We start from the raw sequence: 20,812 nt of genomic DNA on the forward strand, positions 1-20,812 counted from the left end.
CATCCTGGGTCATGAAGATTCAGCTGCTATGGGCTACTCCAGGCTTCTGTAGAACAAGCTCTGAGACCCTTCCCTGTGATTACTGAGGTGACAGCAGTAACCCTAAAGGACAGGGGCAGTACGGCTTTTTAGTTCCCTCAGCCTATTCCAAGGAAACTGCAGCCACTCTTTCTGTGGTCAGCTAAGAAGAAAGTACTCTTTTCCAGGGGTAGCATTAAATGTTCTCAGAGCCAACACAGCCTAAATAGGAAGACAATTGGACAGAAATTAAAAAATAAATTCATGTCTAGTTTTGGAAAGAAGTAAATAAATATATCAAATTTATCTCTCTCTATCATCTATCATCATCTATCTATTTATCATCATCTATCTATTTTCAAAAAGGCATTTATGAATATTTAGCCTTGGTTGGGCTATGGTGTCATTTTAGGTACAGGTAGATTTTCACGGTGCAGCAGACTGCTCTGAAAATAAATTCTAGTGAAAAATCTCAATAACCTTTGCATCTCTGTTCACTTTGATGCCAGTGTTAGTTGGACCCTCTCAGTTATCACAGAGATACATCAATTGAATTTCAACTTTTTGTCAGTTTAAGTTAACTGTGATGAAAGATTCTAAACATGGAGGAGGGCAGTTTTAGTAAACTGACATTTCCAGATACAACTAGATTCCAACATATATTTTTAGTCAGTGTATTCATTTTTAAAAAATACATAAGTATGCCATTTTCTAGCTACGTGAATGATTAGCTTCTCTCAGCATTATAGCAAACGTTCTTTCCCCCTTCCTTTTATATTATTTTTATTTGTTTATTTTAAATTCTATATCCTTTCTTAAGCAGGTCCACTGGAAAAAATGATCAAAGGAATACACAGTAGATGTTCCTCCTCTCTTTTTATTAGTCCTTCTGTGAGCCACGACACATGTGGGTTCCACAGCGTGCTGGAGCAAAGCACCTGAACAACCTTGTAAAATTCAGTCACAAGGCTGAATACTTTCCCTGTCCCTTTCTTCCTATAACAATTGTGAAAAAGCTTTAAAAAAATCTATTATGTCCTCTCTATTGTAGAAACCTGTTGTTATGTTTTGTAAATAGTAAGAATTCAATAAATGTTTATTCAACTGAGTTTTCCAGAATAATAGTCACATTGATATGGAATTTTCTTTTTTTCAAGTACACTAAATGTCTCTCATGCATATTATAACTTTGTGCTTCAGTTTCCCAATACTTGGGAATTTTAAGATTATAGTAGCATTACCACATTGCAAATGCAAAGTATATTTTTAGTAATATTAGCAACCTAATATTTCTGTAGATAAATGAATAGATCTAATTTATCACAAGCCAAGTAATTTCCTAAAGAGTTTTTTGACAAAAAAATTGTTTTTTCACATATGTGTTATTTAAGAGCTAAGATTGCATCATTCTTGTCAAAAACTGCTTTTAAAGAAAATCTCAATTTCCAGAGATTATGAACAGTTTATACTTTGTTTCTGTTAACTAAAAAACTGTGTATCAAATCGCTGTGCTCATTGTGCTTCTGTACCATCATCATAGCCATCTTGCTTCCCTTTAAATGTCAACATTTACATTCTAACTGTAACACATTTAATTTAGTTTACCGTAATTTAATGTTAAAAATTACAGGGTAACAGATTCTTCATGAGCCCAGTGTTTCAATATATATATATATTTTTTTTTTAAGAAAGTTTGTTGGGGAACTGTTTTTCCAGGACTCCTCAGCTCCAAGTCAAGTCATTGTCTTCAATCTAGTGTGGAGAGCTCAGCATCTTGGCCCATGTGGGAATCGAGCAGCCAACCTTGGTGTTATGAGCCTGCGCTCTAACCACCTGAGTTAACTGGTCGCCCCCAGTGTTCCAAATTTTGAACCAAAGTTGCAGTTGCAGTTTTCTGGCGTATGACAAATTTTCCCAGTGAATTTCGTGTTTCCTTTTGTGATTACTGATTTGGTAAAACCTTACAAGTGACATTTTGTTAATATTTTAGAGATAAAACATTTTGCATAGAAAGATAAATGCATCCGATTTAAATTAAATGAATCATTAGTTTTGAAAAACTAATGGACCTTTTATTTTTGCCTTTGGAAAGGACATAGTTTCTTCAGATAATTAGACAGTTGATAATTAGTAAAAAAAAAAGTAATATACCAAGTTTCTTTCCCCTTGAATGTTAGTGTTACAGTTTTCAATTACTGGACTGTTTATGAGGTAACACTGATGGCTACTAAGTGACTAATGGGTGGGTAGCTTATACAGTGTAGACACACTGGACAGAAGAATGATTCACGTCCTGTGCAGGGTGAAGCAGGACATAGAAGATTTTGTTCCTCTACTCCAACAGCATGCAATTTAAAACTTATGAAATGTGTATTTCTGGAATTTTCCATTTAATATTTTTGGACCATGGTTGACCTCAGGTAACTGAAACCATGGAAAGCAAAACTGCAGAGGAGGTGGTAGGGACAGCTGTAACCTTTTTCAAGTGCTTTCCTCGGCTCCCAGCCTTTTACTTTTACAACCTTACCTTTTACTCTCAGAGAAAAGAGTCCCATAAGTAATATTAGTTGCTATATTCATTAGTATTTAACATTCTGCCTTTCTTCCCTACCCCATATACTCTATGACCCTGGAAGTTCGTTCCTACGCATAAAATGAGATATATAATAATTTTTATTGCATGATTTCTTACACAGAAAAAAACTAAAAGCTACAAAATGTCTAGTAACTTAATATTAAGTAAATATGTTTATAATTCCTAGACTGAATTACTACACAGCAATGAAAAATTAATAAACGACCTTAAAACAACAAAGAGTTCCATCAACTTGATATTTTCTTTAGGGTGTGTTTTAGTGAACAGAAATTCTCAAATTTAATGTCAAATTTTCAATCATTTTGTTTTTCATTTGTACTCTTTTTATCAGTTGTTAAAGAAATTCTTCAGTATTCTGAAGTGACATTTTCTTTTAAAAACTATGTATTTTTGCCTCCTACTTTTAAGTTCTGGATTTTAAAATATTATATAATCTTGTTTTCTCAGAATGACTTTAATCAGTCATTGTTATATTATTGATTGTTTGATTGATTTGTTTATTTACTATCTTCAGCATTGTAAGTGTACAATTCAGTAGTGTTAAGTATATTTACATTGTTGTAAAACAGATCTCGAGAGATTTTTCATCTTGCAAAACTAAAACTCTATACCCATTAAACAACAACTTCTATTTATTTCCTCCTCCCAGCCACTGGTAACCACCGTTCTACTTTCTGTTTCTATGAATTTGACTACTTTTGATACCTCATATAAGTGTAATTATATAGTGTTTGTCTTCTTGTGACTGGCTTATTTCACTTAGCATAGTGTCTTCAAGGATCATTCACGTTGTAGCTTATGGCAGGATTCCCTTCCTTTTCAGGAATGAATAATATTCCATGGCATGCGTACATCACATCTTGTTTATCCATTCATCTATTGGAGGACATTTGGATTGCTTCTGCCTCTTGACTTTTGAGAATAGTGCTACCATGAACATGGGTGTACAAATACCTTTTTGACACTTTGCTTTTAGTCCTTTTGGATATATAACCATAATACGCAGGATTGTTGAATCATACAGTAGTTCTAACTTTTAATATTTTGAGGAGCCTCCATACTGTTTTTCCGAGGGGCTGCACCATTTTACAAACAGTACACAAAGGCTCCAGTTTCTCTACATTCTCACCAACACTTGTTTCTGTTTTCTTGATAGTTGCCATCCTATAGGTTTGAGATGCTATCTCATTGTGGTTTTGATTTGCATTTCTCCGATAATTAGTAATAATATTGATCATTTTTTATATACTTTTTGGCCAGTTGAATATTATCTTTGAAGAAATGTCTGGTCAAGTCCTTTGCCCATTTTTTAATCGAGTTATATGATTTTTTTCCATGGCATTGTAGGGGTTCTTTATATATGTTAACTTTTGGATATTAACCATTTACCAGATAGATGATTTGCAAATGCATCCTCCCATTCTATAGGTTGCTTTTTCACTCTATTATTATTATTATTTTATGAGGTACAAAAGTTTTAAAGTGTGATGTCCCATTTGTCTATTTTTGCTGTGCTTTTGGTGTCATATTCAAGAAATCAGTCAAGACGAATGTCATGAATCTTTTCTGCTATATTTCCTTCTAGAAGTTTTATAGTTTCAAGTCTTAACATTTCAGTCTTCAATCCATTTTGAATTGATTTTTATGCATGGCATAACATAAAGGTCCAACTTCATTCTTTTTTTATGTGGATATACAGTTTTCTCCACACCATTTATTGAAGAGACTGTACTTTCCTCATTGAGTAGTTGGTATCCTACGTGAAAATCATTTGTCTTTATATGTGAGGGTTTATTCATTGGCACTGTGTTCTATTTCATTTATGTGTCTGTCTTTATGCCAGTACCTCACTGTTTCGATTACTGTAGCTCCTTTGTAATGTTTTGAAATCAGGAAGTGTGAGTTCTCCAACTTTGTTCTTTTTTAGAATAGTTTTGTTAATTTCAGGTTCCTTGAGATTTAATATGAATTTTATGACTAATTTTTCTGTAGATTTCTGCAAATAAATAGCCACTGGGATTTTGATAGGGATTACGTTGAACCTGTAGATTGCCTTGGATAGTATGGACATCCTAACAATATGAAGTCTTTCAATCCATAAACACAGGGTGTCTTTCCATATATTTGTGTCTTCTTTAACTTTTTTTAGCACTGCTTTATAGTTTTCAGTGTAAGTGTCCTTCATCTCCTTGGTTAGGTTTATTCTTAATATTTTATTATTTTTATGCTGTTGTAAATGGAATTTTTTTCTTAATTTCTTTTTTGTATTGTTCATTATTAGAATACGGGAACACAACTGATTTTATTATGTTGATTTTGTGTCTTGTAACTTTGCTGAATTTATTCTAACATTGTTAGAATATTGTTATTCTAACATTTTTTTTTAAAATGTGGTATCTTTAGGGCTTTCTACATATAAGATTATATCGTCTACAGACAAACAATTTTGCATCTTTCTTCCCAATTTAGATGCCTTTTATTTATTTTTTTTCTTACCTAATTACTCTGGCTAGAACTTCCATTATGGTGTTGAATAAAAGTAGCAAGGGTCGATATCTTGCCTTGTTCATGACCTTAGGGGAAATGCTTTCAGTCTTTCACCGTTGAGTATGAGGTTAGCTGTGGGCTTTTCATATATGGCTATTATTATATTGAGGTAGTTTTCTTCTATTCCTAGTTTGTTGAGTGTTTTTATCATGAAAGTGTGTTGAATCTTGTCAAATGCTTTTTCTGCACCAATTGAGATGATTACATGGTTTTTGTCATTCATTCTGTTAATGTGGTGTATTAAATTGACTTTAATATTTTGAGCTATGCTTGCATTCCAGGAGTAAATCCACTTGGTCATGGTGTATAATCTTTTAATGTGCTGTTGACTTCAGTTTACTAGTATTTTATTGAGGAATTTTGTATCAATGTTCATCATAGATATTGGTCTGTAGTTGTTTTCCTTTGTTTGTTTGTTTTTTTCCTCGTGGTGTCTTTGACTGACTTTGGTATCTAGGTGATGCTAGCCTCATAGAATAAACATAGAAATGTGCCCCCACCTTCAATTTATTAGAAGAGTTTTAGGAAATTTCTTTTGAATTTTCTAAATCCTTAAATTTTGATGTCTATTGTAAATAGCTAATTGATAAAATTTATTGTTTTATACAGAATGGCAATGTTTGTTTTTAATCTGGAACATTTAGTTCATTATCATGTACTTTCCATAACTATGCCTCTGGATTTATTTCTATCACCTGTTTAGTGCTTCTTATCTGCTACACCCTTTAACTATCCAGGTAGTAGAAATTAAGGCAGCAAGCCTCATTAAGGTTTGAATTATGAGGAGACATTTTTTAGTCTCTTTTGTTCATACACAAATTTTAAGGCAGGGAATTATTTTGTAGGCCCTTCAAAAAATATATTTAATTCATGCTACAATCAGGCAATATAATAATTGTGATCTAAGCTTCATGCTGTGAGCTGGTCATTTATTGAATTCCCCAGCTTGTGAGTCTCCCCTTTCACTTTTATGTCTCTCAGCTTTGTGCACTAAGCAGCCATGAAAAACAAACATAATATCAAACTCTCCAGGGTTTACCTCTGGAGCTTGTCTTTTTGGCTTTCCATCGTCAACTTCAGATTGGTTTTTACTTTCTTACCAGGTTATCAGAGCATTTACAAAGACTTTTTACAAATTTTATTTAGTATTTCAAAGTATTTTCAGATAATTGTTCAGTCAGGGTGTTTAGTTAGCCATAATGCTGGAAATATAAATCTTGTGATTCACAAATAGAAGAAAAAATGGTACAGCTGCATTAGAAAAATTAACTGAGAAATGATATAGGTAATATTGTAAGAGAAAACATGCAAGGATAAATTAATTGATCTGTTAGTGATAAGGAAAATGGAAAATCCTGATATATAATATGAAGATCCCAATTAACCTAATTGGGGGGGGGGTAAAGAGATGGAGGAAACAAGATTTTGTGATAGGTGGTTTCCTGCACAAACTATGAGATGGCATTTGTAGCTCAAAACTCAGTGACGCTCTCTAGAAGAAATTTCAGAATAGAAAGAAAGGATAGAACAATTGTGGAGTGAGTATAATTTACATTGATATGTTTACAACTCAGACTATTTTAACTTTCCATTCTTTTACCTTGTTCCCAACCAAAATACTAAGACTCCAGGTTCTTTATACATGGAGAATAGGAGGTTATGTATTTGTTGCATACATGCTGGCATAAATTATTGGGGATGAACTACATTCTTGAGGACAGAAGCACTCGTGGGCTCTAGTTCCACAGCTTGTAGTTCCCAGGACAAACAGAAGAGTTGAACTATGATTTGTGATAGGACTCAGAGAAGCGTGACGTATTCCTTTAGAGCAGTGGTTCTCAACCTTTCACAGGGGTCGCCTAAGACCATCGGAAACACATATTTTCAATGGTCTTAGGAACCGAGACACCACTCCTCTATCCGTCTCCAGGCCCACATGCAGATACGCCCACATACGAGTACCCGGTGACCCCTGTGAAAGGGTCGTTCAACCCCCAAAGGGGTCGCGACCCACAGGTTGAGAACCACTGCTTTAGCGTATTAGGATTACTCTTTGGAGGGTTCTTATGGACTTGTCTCTCTAGTCCCTCATGTAAATCAGGGAACCATGTATACACCTTGCATTTTCCCAGTGAACTTTGCTCTTGATGTCAGCTAGAAGCTATGTGAGCACATATATACCAGAGATGTGTAGAAAGCAAATTGAATGGGGGTTTCAATTTGCTTAATTTTGCTTATGTATTATATATTTTTCTTGGATACTGACCACCTGCTATGTATAGATGTGTAATCCTGTTGGTTTACAAGAGGTTTGTGCCATGAATTTTGCTCTTATGCAGCTTATAACCAACTTGAGGAAAGAAAGGGTAAAAATAGGTAATTTTAACAATTTGGGAATAATTAAATGCTAAACCTGTAAGTGCAATGGGAGTACAGAGAAGGCTGAGCTTTGTGTGAGGTTGACTGACTGGGATAAGTTTCCTGGAACACATGGAACTTCATCTGCGGGTATGAAGTGTTTGAGGCAGAATAGGAAGGAGTTACCACACTGTGCTCTCCAGGCCATGGGAATGGACACAAAGGATTATGTGCAAATAAGTAAGCATATTGATGAAAGGAAAAAGAAATATTGAAAATCAAGATTAGGGATAGGTTTTAATCACATACTAAAAACCTTAGAAACCATGGGAGAAAATTTTATTATACTATAGATATTATGTTAATTACATATGGAAGACAATATGAAGCTATTGAAGATTCTTGGGCCAAAGACTAACATGTTGAAAGTGACCAAAGTTTAACTTCATCAGGAAATGTGGACCTATAGGAAAAACTTAAGTTTGGAACTGGGAATATATTTTGTTAGTAGAGTCCATCTATTGGTAGTATTCTCTTTATTTGGTTATATAAAAATAAAATATATAATATTATAATGCATATAAATACATTTTTTGTTGTTTTAGAGGAATTCCAGGAAAGAAATGTGGAATAATCATACTTACCGCAGAGGAATTAAACTGTTGTAGGGTAAGTAAATATTTCTTTGGTCTAAATAGTATTTCCAACACTATTTTAAAACTGATATTTCTGAAACTATACTTAAATAATTCTTGAGTAATTTTAGCAAACTATAATTAAAACTATCCTTTATGTAATTCTATAATCCATAAAATATCACTTTAGATATTTAGTACTTTAACTAGAGAGACTATATTCTACAATCCAAACAGGATAATCAGTTGTTTTAATAGTCTTTTTACAGAGTAGAAATTATTAAAATAAAACCTAATGTCAGGATCAATTTGGAGGCATTAATATACAGAATTGTCAATTGTACCAATCTGATGAGCTCGTCCAAAAATTTTGAAGATGATGTGTGATTCTGAAGGAGTATATCTATAGGCATTTGATTTTAGTCCTTTTGCATAACGTACTTGTTTTTCCATATTTTTAGTTAAATTAATTCAGAATATGTGTGTGTGTGTGTGTGTGTGTGTGTGTGTGTGTGTGTGTGCGTGTGTGCGTGTGTGTGCGTGCATTCCCATCTTTTGTTAGCTTGGGAAGTCCACGTTTGAAGGAAGAATCAGCTACCACTTCAACGAGGAACATGATGATAAAAAGTGCATAATCAATATTTTTAGAAAACTGCTCTTTGCAGTTGTGGTTTCCTGATGCAGCCATTGATTCACATTCAATGACTTCATTGAAGAAATGAGCTGGTAGCTATGACACTCCACCCTGGAAGTAATGATGGCTCTCTGAATCCAAAGTCAATACTTCTGTTTAATGTGGCCCAGTGGATCCCCAGGAATTGTTTCTGGGGAAAAGAAGTTTACCCTCGATTATATTTATGTAATATATTATATTTTATATTATATTTATATAATAAAGGCTCTTTATTTACAGTATTTGCTTCATGATGTTAGGAATAGAAGCTCCCAAAAGGTACCAAAATTTAATACCTTGACACTAGCCACAGTTTTCATATAGAGAGCTATTATTTATTATCTGAATTTGTAACTTTACTCTCCAGTTTGTTTTTTTTAAAGAGAATTACTATGGCTTTATATACTTAATATTTCCAAAGCAATATGGTCAGAAAAATGATATTACTTGCCAGCAAATGACGGAAATTGAATATTCCAATAGATTACATACCTTTGGGATTCTGGGGTTGGGACAGTAAGATAACAAAAGGGGAGTATAATAACAGGCTTGTGGAGATAATTAAGCAAGCATATTGGAATTTAAGCTGTTACAAATGGACTCAGATTGAGGCATTTCCATTATTTTCCCTCCCCTTGCCTTTGTCCCTGTGGGCAGGTCACAGCCACATCAGCCTCAGTTTTCTCATATATAAAATGCCAGAACCTACTTCCAGGATAATGCTGTTAAAGGCCATCAGACTGAACTGTTTTGGTTTTGCTAGTAATGTGCACTTTGTCTTATCAAGTCACTTGATTGCTCTAAGTTTTACTTTCTATATTTGCAGGAGGGGAAAAAGCCAAACATGTGAACCAGTCAGTCACTAGAATATTTTTTAAAATTCTCCTATCTCTGAAAATCAACTACCATATCATTGTCTGAAAATCTAATGTATATGAAAGCATTTTATGTTTACTGAAAATGCCTTACAAAAAAATAGTACAATTATTTAAATGCAGAAATAATCCCTACCATCCTAGTTTTTAGTTAAACCGGCGCAATGATTTCTTTTAATTATGTCCTCTAAGCATCTTTTATACTTCTTGTCTCTGAATTTGTTTGTGCGGATGGTAACATGTTTTGTATAATGAGGGAGGAAAGAGAAAAACAAGTTCAAGATGAATCAGGTACAGTTTCTTTATAGAGACATTAACATGCTATTCTGTCAAAATCCTGATAGTAAGATAATTTTGTATAAATATGCCAATGAACTCATTATTAGTTTTATTTCAAAAGAGAACCAAGATGCCAAAGACATATACTGAGTATGATCAGGTTGCATCTTACGTATCTTCTACTTTCAATTCTATTGTTTCACTTGGAAGAACAGGGAAATGAAGTAGAGTCTGTTACTTAGTGATCTACAGTCATTTTTACCACCCTTTCTGCTACTTACGCTTTAAGAAGACCTGGAATTACCTTTCAATAAGAACATACATATTTCTCATACTTAGAAATTATAGATCTAATATTTTAAAAGTGTTATTTAGAATCAGGATCTAACATCATCTTATGTATCCTATGTTCTAATTCTTAACTACAACCTTATATCAGCATCATTATTAATAGATAAAAGCCTTGAAATGATACTTCATTACTATGCTGGTATACTAGAAGAAACAAATGTATTCAAAGCAATGGTCATAATGACTTCAGGAGACACAATGTCTTTTAAATTTACATTTTAGGATACTTTAAAACTATTTAGAATTTTTAATGAAATAATGTGACTTCACATTTGACATCATACTAATTGACATCTTTTTTTTTTTCCTTTAAAACCCATTGTCAGTTATTAATTTGAGAATAAACTTCGGAATCAGGACACCTGAATTTCAGTCTTAGGTCTTTTACTATTCACCTGAGTGAAGTTATGTTCTTGGAGCTTGTAAAATGCTGATATTCTTTTTTCTTTTTGAAAGATTTTTAAATGGGAATTGAGGGAGTGGAACAGTGTTGGGGAATTGGGGAAGGGGAACAGACAAGTTGTTGTCCTTCAATCTTAGTTGTGGAGGGCACAGCTAGCTCAACTTCAAGTCTAGTCACGCCGCTCAGCTCAAGATGCTGTGTTCAATTAGTTGCGGGTAGGTGTAGCCACCATCCCATGCGGGAGTCGAACCGGCAGCCTCGTTATTAAGAGCTCACACTCTATCCACTGAGCCATCCGGGCGGCAGCTTTGCTCAAGGTGCCCAGTTCAGCCTTTAGTTGCGGATAGGTGTAGCCCACCATCTCAAACAGGCAACCTTGTTGTTAGGAGCATGTGCTCTCACCAGCTGAGCCATCCTGCCACCTGTTGGCAGCTCAGCGGCAGCTCAGTTCAGGGGCAGCTCACTGGCCCATGTGGGAATCGAACCAGTGACCCTGTTGCTCAGAGCTTGCACTCTTGAGCAAGCTCTTAACCGCTCGGCTGGCCCCAAAATGCTGGTATTCTTAATTCTTCCCCAAGGTGTTTACTCGGCAGGAAAATTAAAAAAAAAAAAAAAGAAGAAAAGAAAAGAAAAAAAGAGCAGCATTTGAGAGACGTATAAATCATAGCTTAAAAGTAGCTTGAAATTATCCACAAAGAATAGTTTTCATTCTGAATGATCCACCAGTATTTACAAATTATACAATGTGCTTGTCTCTGAAATGGATGCTTAGACTACAGTGGTGAGGGGAGAAAAAAGCAAGCATGGTTCTTGTCTTTAATGGACACATAGTTTGTGGGAAAGGCAGACATTAATCAGATGACAACATAGGTAAATATGTCATGCTATACACTAAGTGATCAAATATATTGCAAAAAGGCAATGGAAAAATCTAATTTATGTGAGGGAGAGTGTCATGCAGGCCTCTTTGAGAAAATGACATTTAAGCTAAACCCTAAGGAATGTTTGCCAGCCAAAAGGTAGGAATTCCAGCAGAGTGCACAGCTTGTGTAAGGTCCTAAGGAGGGACAGCAGTGTGTCTGGTGCTTGATGACAAGGGCGTAGGAGTGGGGATGAGTGACATAAAACTGCAACATGATGGTGGAAATGGCTGCTTGGAGCTGTTTGGTGTTGGGCTTTGCAGACCATGTTAAAGATTATGTAGCTATCTGAAATGCAAGAGAAAGCCTTGAAGCATTTTAAGTTTTTAAACAGCATCATTCCTTTCATGTTTTAAGAACATTATTCTCCCTGCTGAATGGAGAATGGATTGGATAGGTCCAAGAGTGGAAGAGGGAGAAATGAAATACACAGATGACATTAAGCATAAGAGACCAAAAAAAAAAAACAACAACAACAACAAAAATTGGCAATGATACCTGTATATTTCTAAAAATAAGTAAATGCTTGATTTTTTTCCCTCCAGAAATTAGATTTCTTTTGTGCTTGTTGCAGATGAAATTCCTGCTAAGTTATTAACCCGGGTAATTGCAAATATATTTTCCCTAATGTAATATATATAATTTGGTGCATTGAAAGACAATTTTGTTTTGAATCAGTAATTCGTTTTGCAAGCCTTAAAGAAAATAATTTGAAAAATTACTACTTGGTATTACATTTACCAGTGATCATATGAAAATTTATGTTTAATAATATATTTGAACTCTTGGAAGCTTAATTCACAATCAGTGTGTAATACACACATTTCATTTATCTATTATGCATTATAAGTATAACAGAATTTTGGGAAGAGTTTGTATTTTGGTCCAGGTACTTTGAGAGAATGTCTTCAAGGTGCAATTTTTTTTCTTTTCCTGGGGCAAGAACAGTGTCCTTGTCCCATGTTCTTAGAATACAACCGTGTTCCATGGGCATTTTATATATATGAAGATGAAACGACATTCAAAACAAACAAAACAAAACAAAGTAAAACAAAAATACCAGCCTTTCCTTCTCAATTTGGCCCTTGATTTTATAGTTTGATCATCCAGGGTGATTCTCTCACTGCTTCCTTAATGGACAGTGTATAAATTTTTTTGTCTTTAAACCTCTAATCTGAGAAGTGATCATGGTTGAGAGGCTCGAGGTGGTAAGGATGTCATACTGTTCTAGCCTCTGTTCCCCTTTTAGTTTTCTTTAAAGTGTTTATTGTCACCATGCCTGCTTAGAAGTGTAATGCCTGCTCCATTCTGAGTACTCTGGCACAAGTCAGCACATCTCTATTCTAAATCACAAAGTAAAATGACACTCTACCAATGCTTTTGGAAATTAGAAATCTAGAGCTGTGCACTTCTCAGAGGACAGAGATATGTCTTGTTCATCTCCCTATTCCCAAATTCCAGCCTGGGTATTACCTGAGAAATGTTTGCTAAGTAAGTATAGGAATGCATGAATGAAAGCGAGATAGCATCATCTCTTGTATAGTGTTCTGGAATCACTGAAAGGAAACAAAGAGAACTTCAGGTGGATGCTTGATAAGTATTGCTGGACTCTGGAAAATAAAAAAGTAGTGAATAAGAGAGTGCTGTTTAAGTCATTGTTAACATTTTCACCAAATGGTATTTACAACTGTGACCTCTTGATTTACTCTGAATTACTTTGACCCTCTACCTCTTTTCAAAATTGTTAGCATTTTTCAGTTAAGAAAGCAAACAAACCAAAAATAGTGATTTTTATTGTTAAAATACTATACATTTTCTACCTTTAGAAAAGCTTATCCTACCTAATGGAATAACATTTCACTTCCTTGATTTATAATACCCCAGTTTGCTTACCTTTAAGCTTAATCACATAGATTATGAGTGCTTGAGTATATATAGTAAATTAGTGAAAATGATTGGTTTGGTATAGTGATCAACATACAAATATGTAATTTAAATTACAGATAAAAAAGGTGCTTTGCTTTTCTTGAAGCCTAATATAATAGAAATTATTTTTAAATGTAGTGATTGGAACATTATGGTGCATTTGTGTGTAATTAAGAAGGAAACCCCCTACTCCGTCCCCCCCAAACAGGTAGTAAACTATGTGGTCAGAGCCTGGATCTGTCTTGTTCGTCATCTAATCATCTAATACATGATAGATGCTTAGTAGATGCTCAGTAAATATCTCCTCAGGAACTAAAGAAAAAAAACACTTAAGTTCTAAAAATGTGTACTTCAATACCTGAAGATATGACTATAGATTTTGTATTATGATATTGGGTAGCTAGAGTCATCTCACTTCTTAGAGGGGAAATATTACAGATTTTTAAAAAGTTAATTTTGTGACTAGAACAGAAACTTACAGAGTCAATTTTTCAGTGTCACCGTCCTTTAAATAGCAGTTTTATGTTATCTGGGATTCTCACACACTTGGCTATTTGCTTTAAAATGGCAAATTTGTTTTGTTGTCAAGTCTTGCTTGTTATCTTCAGTTTCTAGTTATTTATAGCCCAGACTTTGACCTATTTTATTAACATTGTTTTCAGGATGCTGTTCTGATGCAATTTTGTGCTAACAAATTGGACAAGAAGGACTTCTTTGGAAAATCAGATCCTTTTCTTGTATTTTATCGAAGTAATGAAGATGGCAGGTAGATTTCTATTTCATGAATTTTAACTCTGTAGTGAGGATGAGAATTGTTACTTTTCTCAGAGAAGCTCATTAAATTGATATAAACAGAGTAAAACATTTTGGTATTTTAAAAATTGATGTAATTTTTAAATCTCAATAATAATGCATAACTTTATAAGCATTTTGTATGTTTTGTGTGGTATTTAAATGAATGACTATCAGCTTCATGGAAATGTTTTCTCTTTACTTTTTATAAAATTATAATATTGTCTTAATAGTGTGAAAGAATTATGTTTTTGTGGAAATCTAATGTATTTTGCTATAGAATTGAACTCTAATCATTTTCAAGAAGGATATGGACTATGTGGATTGCTTTTCATACTACAGGTTGTTGGGGTTTTTTTTCAATAATATTTAAGTCTTAACATTCAATAAAATTTTTAATTACATCCTAGTAATTTAAATATTTTTACCAGTCATAGTTAGACTGGTTTCTATGTGGTTTGAAAATGTAATCCATAGGTTATAGAGTATAATTTAATACATATGACTCTACCACTAAATATATTTTTATAGAGTATAATTTAATACATATGACTCTACCACTAAATATATTTTATTGTTTTCTGTGATTCATATTGTACTGTCAGTATTCATGGGAAAGTTTAGTGATTAAAATTATGGGCTAAGGTTTTATTGCCTAGGTTTAAATCATGACCCTGCTACTTAATAGCTATGGAACCATTGGCAAGTTTTTAAAGCTATATGAGACTCAGTTTCCTCATCTCTAAAATGGACTAATAATCATAGCTACCTCAGAGGGTTGTTGAGAGTATTACATGGGTTACTACACAAAAAAAACATTTAGAAGCTTGCTTAATACATAAAAATAATTTGTTAGCTGCTCTTATTATTATTATAGTATAATGTTTCCTTTAGTGTTTTCCTTAATTATGCCTAATAAAATATTAGATAAAGAGAAAACATAATATAGAGATTAAAAATGAGGGGAATGGAAAAATAACTTGTCACTACTATTCTACTTATAAATAAAATTACACAACATGTAATAAGTGTATAAAATGTTACATGAGAATAAAAAGTTTGCTATTTAAAGTGAATACATTGGAGAGCAGAAACTGATGCGTTACTTATTGTGGAATTTTGTTGATGCAGCTACTGGTCAACTGTTGGCTATTTTTGTTATAGTGTCATATTATTGGATTTTGTGTACTCCCCTTCTATTTTGGTGGTTAAAATATCAGAGTAGCATTTGCATCTGAGCGCTGATTTTACCCATGTGAAAAATACTGGATATTTTTCAATATATCCAGTATTTACTGTGAAGAAAATAATTGTATTTGCCAGTCATTTCAAAAATACAGCAAAGCTAAAGAATGAGTTCAAAATTTCTTGAATCACAACATTCCTCTGTCTCCTCCTGTCTGAACTACTTGTGTCTTAAATTTTCTATTTTTATTCTTTTAGTTTTCTTTATTCATAAAGATTATTTGTACGATTATAGAATTTTAATGTTACATTAATGCTACTGGTGAGAATTATATTGCAGAAATTATTTATTATATTTGTATGAATAATATTAGCTTATTCATTAAATGGAATCTAAATAATAAGAAAAAAGTACAGCTAATCCAAAAATCTCAAGTCATTTATAAACAAACATTGCTAAAATTGATGAATCTCATTTCAGAAAATTTTCCATGTATATTTACATAAAACTAGTTTACCAGCTAAACCCATATATATATATATATATATATATATATATATATATATATATTATATGTATGTATTAATATATGTATGTTTCGTTTAATGAGTAAAAATGCTTTTACTCTTCACTTTTTATGAATAAGTCTTTATTTTTTACTGCAAAGATTGTAGCCTTATTTTTAGCATTTATTTTCACATGGAGCTATTTCAAAAATTGTTGTTGTCTAATATATTTGAGGCTCATTTTAAAAGAGAGAGTAAAAGTAATTTCCACCAGATACATTAATACAAAATCTTAATAATATATGATTACAAATTTTTATTTTCTTGCTTTCACATTTATTTGGTAAGTTGACCTGTATTTACAATTAGGTAATAATTTTCCTTTAGAATAGCTGTTTATTGGTAAATAGCTTCACTTAAAGTATTTTAATACATGTTATTGGGTTGTCAGAAAAATCATGATGCATTTTTACAACAAAAAACATAGAAATAATATGTCATGACTTTTCCGACAACCTAATATATAATATTTTTTTTATAATACTATTTGTAATGCATCCATGCATACACATTATATTTATGTAACAATACTCCTGAATGTTAGGAAGAGCTACATCAGATTCCTATCAGAATTTTCACTAGTTACGCTAGCACTGGAATTTCTAGTGAGATTTTGCTGTCTATATCACATCTAATGCATTACAAGTGAGAATGATTGATAGAAGACAGATGACTACCTAAGTAATAAATAGCTCACTAAGAAGATGAATCACTGTCTTAAAAGAAGTTTCAAGTGTCAAAGTAATTACAATGGCTGGTGATACTAAGACTATATAACAGAAGTTTTGATTTAACTATAAGCAAAGAGGCCAAAAAATCAGTAAATTGTTGAGCATGTTGGTTTGAAGATTGTCAGTTGGTTGCTTGCTCACTCTATCATCTATCTATCTATCTATCTATCTATCTATCTATCTATCTATCTATCTATCCATCCTGTAGTTATCATCATATTATCATGCAAAAGACTTGGTATATACAGTAATACCTTGGTTGCGAGCATAATTCTTTCTAGAAATAAACTACTCGTATTGAAAGACATCACTCATTTACCACGTTAAAATGTATTAGAAATGTTTGCTCGTTTTGCGGAATACTCGCAAACCACATTACTCTCAATCCAAGGCTTCACTGTATTAGAATCTGATACAAGAAACATGAAGGAAGCACCTTTGTAGAACTTTTAGAATGTAGTTTATTATGAAGGAAGGCAGATAGATGTCTTCTAAAATTATATACAGAATTCTGTCCCTATGAGTTTTTCTTAACCATTTTTGTGTACTTTTGCCTTTTCTCATTGGATTCCCTGTTTTTTTCCCTGACTACTTATCCCTCATCCCCTTAGGTTTTTCTTCCCTCTGCTTTAGATGTCTTCAGTTTTCTCTATCTCTTTTTTTTTTTTTAGCACTTCTTTTTTTTTTTTTTTAGCTGAGCCATCCTGCCACCTGTTGGTAGCTCAGTGGCTGCTCAGCTCAGGCCGGGTCTCGAACCGCTGTTGCTCAGAGCTCAAACTCTTGAGCGAGCTCTTAACCAACCGAGCCACTCGGCCGGCCCTTCTCTATCTTTTAATACCTTTACTCCCACTGGCGCCTAAATTGCTTAAGCAAGACAACTCGGAGAGCATTTGACCACAGAGCTCTTTCCAGTTAGTAATGTGAATCTCTTTAGATTGGTGAGCATACTATGAGGAAGGGGATGGCACTATGCCAGAAGTCTTATCATGAATACTTGATCTCTTTATGTTATATTTTGATTTGATATCTTAATAGAAACAAACCCTTCTTTCCCGAGAGGAGGCAAATAGACTGAAAGGCTTTTCAAAATGAGAATATTTTCTTGTGGGGGTTAGGTACTATATATTCACTATGGTGATTCTCTAATATTCTCATGTCCACGACTGTTAGAGAGATCCCTGAATTTGGAATACTTCATGACGAAGGTCTTGGTGAGGGGTTGCTCTTACATATTGTTCTAACCAAGATCATTTTAAACATTTTATAACTTATGAGCTGCTGCATAAATTCACATTAGGCAAGAACATTTGGACCTGACTGATGTCTGGAGATTGGATGGCTTGGTGGAAACACCACTGGAATTTGAATCAGAAAACCGAGTTAAGCCTCCCTGAATTGTACTACTTATTGTGTATTCTTGAGTTGCCATCTTCCTCCCCTCTAGGAAGTCTTTAGCTATATAGAGCCAACAATTTAGATAAAGAAGGAACCACATACCGAATGGTCTCACTATAAATTCATGATGTTCATTTTAAATGAGCCCTTGGGGCTCCCCAGGAAACCTCCCCAAAACTTCAGCACTTCTGCCTTCTTCCTTCTATGCTGATTATCATACTTCTAGTATCATACATAAGACAATGGAAGCCATTGGAGAACTTCCTCATGATATCATCGTAGCATCTACCCTATGCTATAATACTGTGCCTTCCAGAATGTTCCTACAGAATGACAATCTGTGTTCCTACGGCCAGTTCTTCCACTAATGCCCTGGACCCCATCCACCTTCATCCCCTTGAGGTCCTTGCTCTAGCCTTTCTCCCCTTTCTCTCATGCATCACAAATTGTTTCCTCCCTACCAGATCTTTTCCTTTAGCATACAACCTTGTTGATATTTCTTCCTTCTTGAAAAAAGATTTCAAAAGTAATAAAAAAATAAATAAAAACAAACAAACCCCAAACCCTTTACTTGACTAATTTTTCCCCTTGAGTTACCCCCAATTTCTTTTTGTCTCTTTAAAGCTAAAATCCTCAGAAATTTTGTTTACACACTTGCCTCAATTTCTCTTTTCTTTCTTAAACCCACTCCAACCAGGTTTTTGTCCCCATCACTCCGACAAAACAGTTCTTCTCAGGGTTACTTCATATTTTGAGTGACCCTGGATGTTTTTTTGCTACATTAATATGTCATCACTATTTTTAGAGATTGTTTACAAAGCAGCTTTAGAATTTGTTGAATTTGCAGAAGATCATTTTTAGTAAACTTGATTCAAAATATTTTTGCTTTATATTATAGTGAGCTAATCTTTAAAGCTTTGAAACCATAAATCCCTTCCTATTAAATGATATAGCAGCAACATTGGGACTGGCAACATTTATTCTGCACAAAAAGAAAGAGAAGAATGATGACTAAAACAATGTATCATAATTGAATCATGAAAATAACTGAAAACATTTTCTTTTACAGTTTTACAATTTGTCATAAAACAGAAGTTGTCAAAAACACTCTAAATCCTGTATGGCAAGCATTCAAGATCTCAGTCAGAGCATTATGTAATGGCGATTTTGACAGGTAAAATAAATGACAACTTTCCTGAGAACTTTGAGTATTCACTATAGATTTTATATGCAATAACCCTAAATCGCTTTTAAAAAATCTAAGGTGGCTTCTTTACTGATGTAAATGTGTATTTACAAAAGGATGAATGATGTATTTAGAAGTGTTTAAATAACTTTTTAATTCACAAGGATTTGGGAAAGAGGGATAATTTGGTGAATTAAAATTAGTTAAACTAACTGTTTTTCCAAACAAAAATGTGGAAAGTTCTAAAAATATATTGAATATATGTTTAAGGTTTAACATATTCAAGTCATCCCAGAATTTTCATTGCCTCAAGTCTTTCGTTTGATACTATCTTTCTAGGCTGCAATAAGTAAATATATGAGATATACAAAGTTATGTTATCAACCCTGACAAACTCTTGAAAATGGTATTTAGCATCACTGTTGTCATGGTTGCTGAACCATAGAAGTTCTATAGATGTAGAACAGAACGGTTCTGGTATTTTACAAGTAGGTGGGTGAGGAGGCCTTAAGATCTTCCCACAATATACCTGAATATTTTTTAATATCATTTTTTTGTTGTTTTTCTTATGTAAGTTGATTGTAATGTTACAGTATAAAAATCCCTACTCACCCCCCAAAAAAAGCCAATAACTAGAAAGTTAAAAACTCATCTCTTCATTTTTATCTTGTTACTTGTGTATTTAAAAAATGTGAATTTATCAACTAAGAGAAGAACTATTGATTACCAATATGTCATTATATTTATTTTAAAATTTATGCCACTTGACTGTCATTTTGTTTATTTAATAGGATTATAACTTAATTTAACTGGACTCATTCTTTCTCTAAGAAAGTGGTTCTCATAATATGTTCAGCTCACCTGGTTAACCATGTAGAAATTCAAGTTCTTAGTCCAGTCCCCAACCCAGGCCTCCTGAACCAGGAAGTCTGGGCATGAGGTCCAACAATCTGTTTTGCCAAGACTTCCATGTGATTCTGATCCATGCTGGGATGAGAAATCCTGCTCGAACACAATGGTTTTTAAGAGAAGTCGCTGCATGTCCCCCTGTTGAGGAGCTCGGTCAAGTTACACATACTTCTTCCGTATACTTTCCCTACTTGCTCCCTTTAAAGAATCAGTACAGATTTTAGAAACCTATTTTAAGATTTAAATTGAATTATAGCCATACAATTAGCACAATCAACTTCAAATTACTTTTTAAACCTTCAAACATACACTATTTTATTTTAAATAATTACAACTTATTTTTAAATTCTCAGTCATATATTGTTTGGTCTTACTGAGTAACTTTATGTGTGTGTTTTTCCCATGGACAGAACAATCAAAATAGAGGTATATGACTGGGATCGGGATGGGAGGTAAGATGTTTTTT

At 33.5% G+C, this 20,812-nt stretch overlaps 1 protein-coding gene across 1 annotated transcript in view; it reads left to right on the forward strand.

Annotated features, from left to right (window-relative positions):
- Nucleotides 1-20,812, forward strand: part of CPNE8 (copine 8) — a 166,571-nt gene that overhangs the window by 74,747 nt on the left and 71,012 nt on the right. Inside the window, exons 7-10 of the mRNA XM_019628984.1 lie at nucleotides 8,125-8,188; nucleotides 14,244-14,347; nucleotides 19,321-19,425; nucleotides 20,757-20,798. Coding sequence (XP_019484529.1) covers nucleotides 8,125-8,188; nucleotides 14,244-14,347; nucleotides 19,321-19,425; nucleotides 20,757-20,798 — 315 coding nt within the window. The remainder of the gene's footprint in view (nucleotides 1-8,124; nucleotides 8,189-14,243; nucleotides 14,348-19,320; nucleotides 19,426-20,756; nucleotides 20,799-20,812) is intronic.

Source organism: Hipposideros armiger, unplaced genomic scaffold (genome assembly GCF_001890085.2).
Source record: "Hipposideros armiger isolate ML-2016 unplaced genomic scaffold, ASM189008v1 scaffold_820, whole genome shotgun sequence".
NCBI classification, from domain to species: Eukaryota; Metazoa; Chordata; class Mammalia; order Chiroptera; family Hipposideridae; genus Hipposideros; species Hipposideros armiger.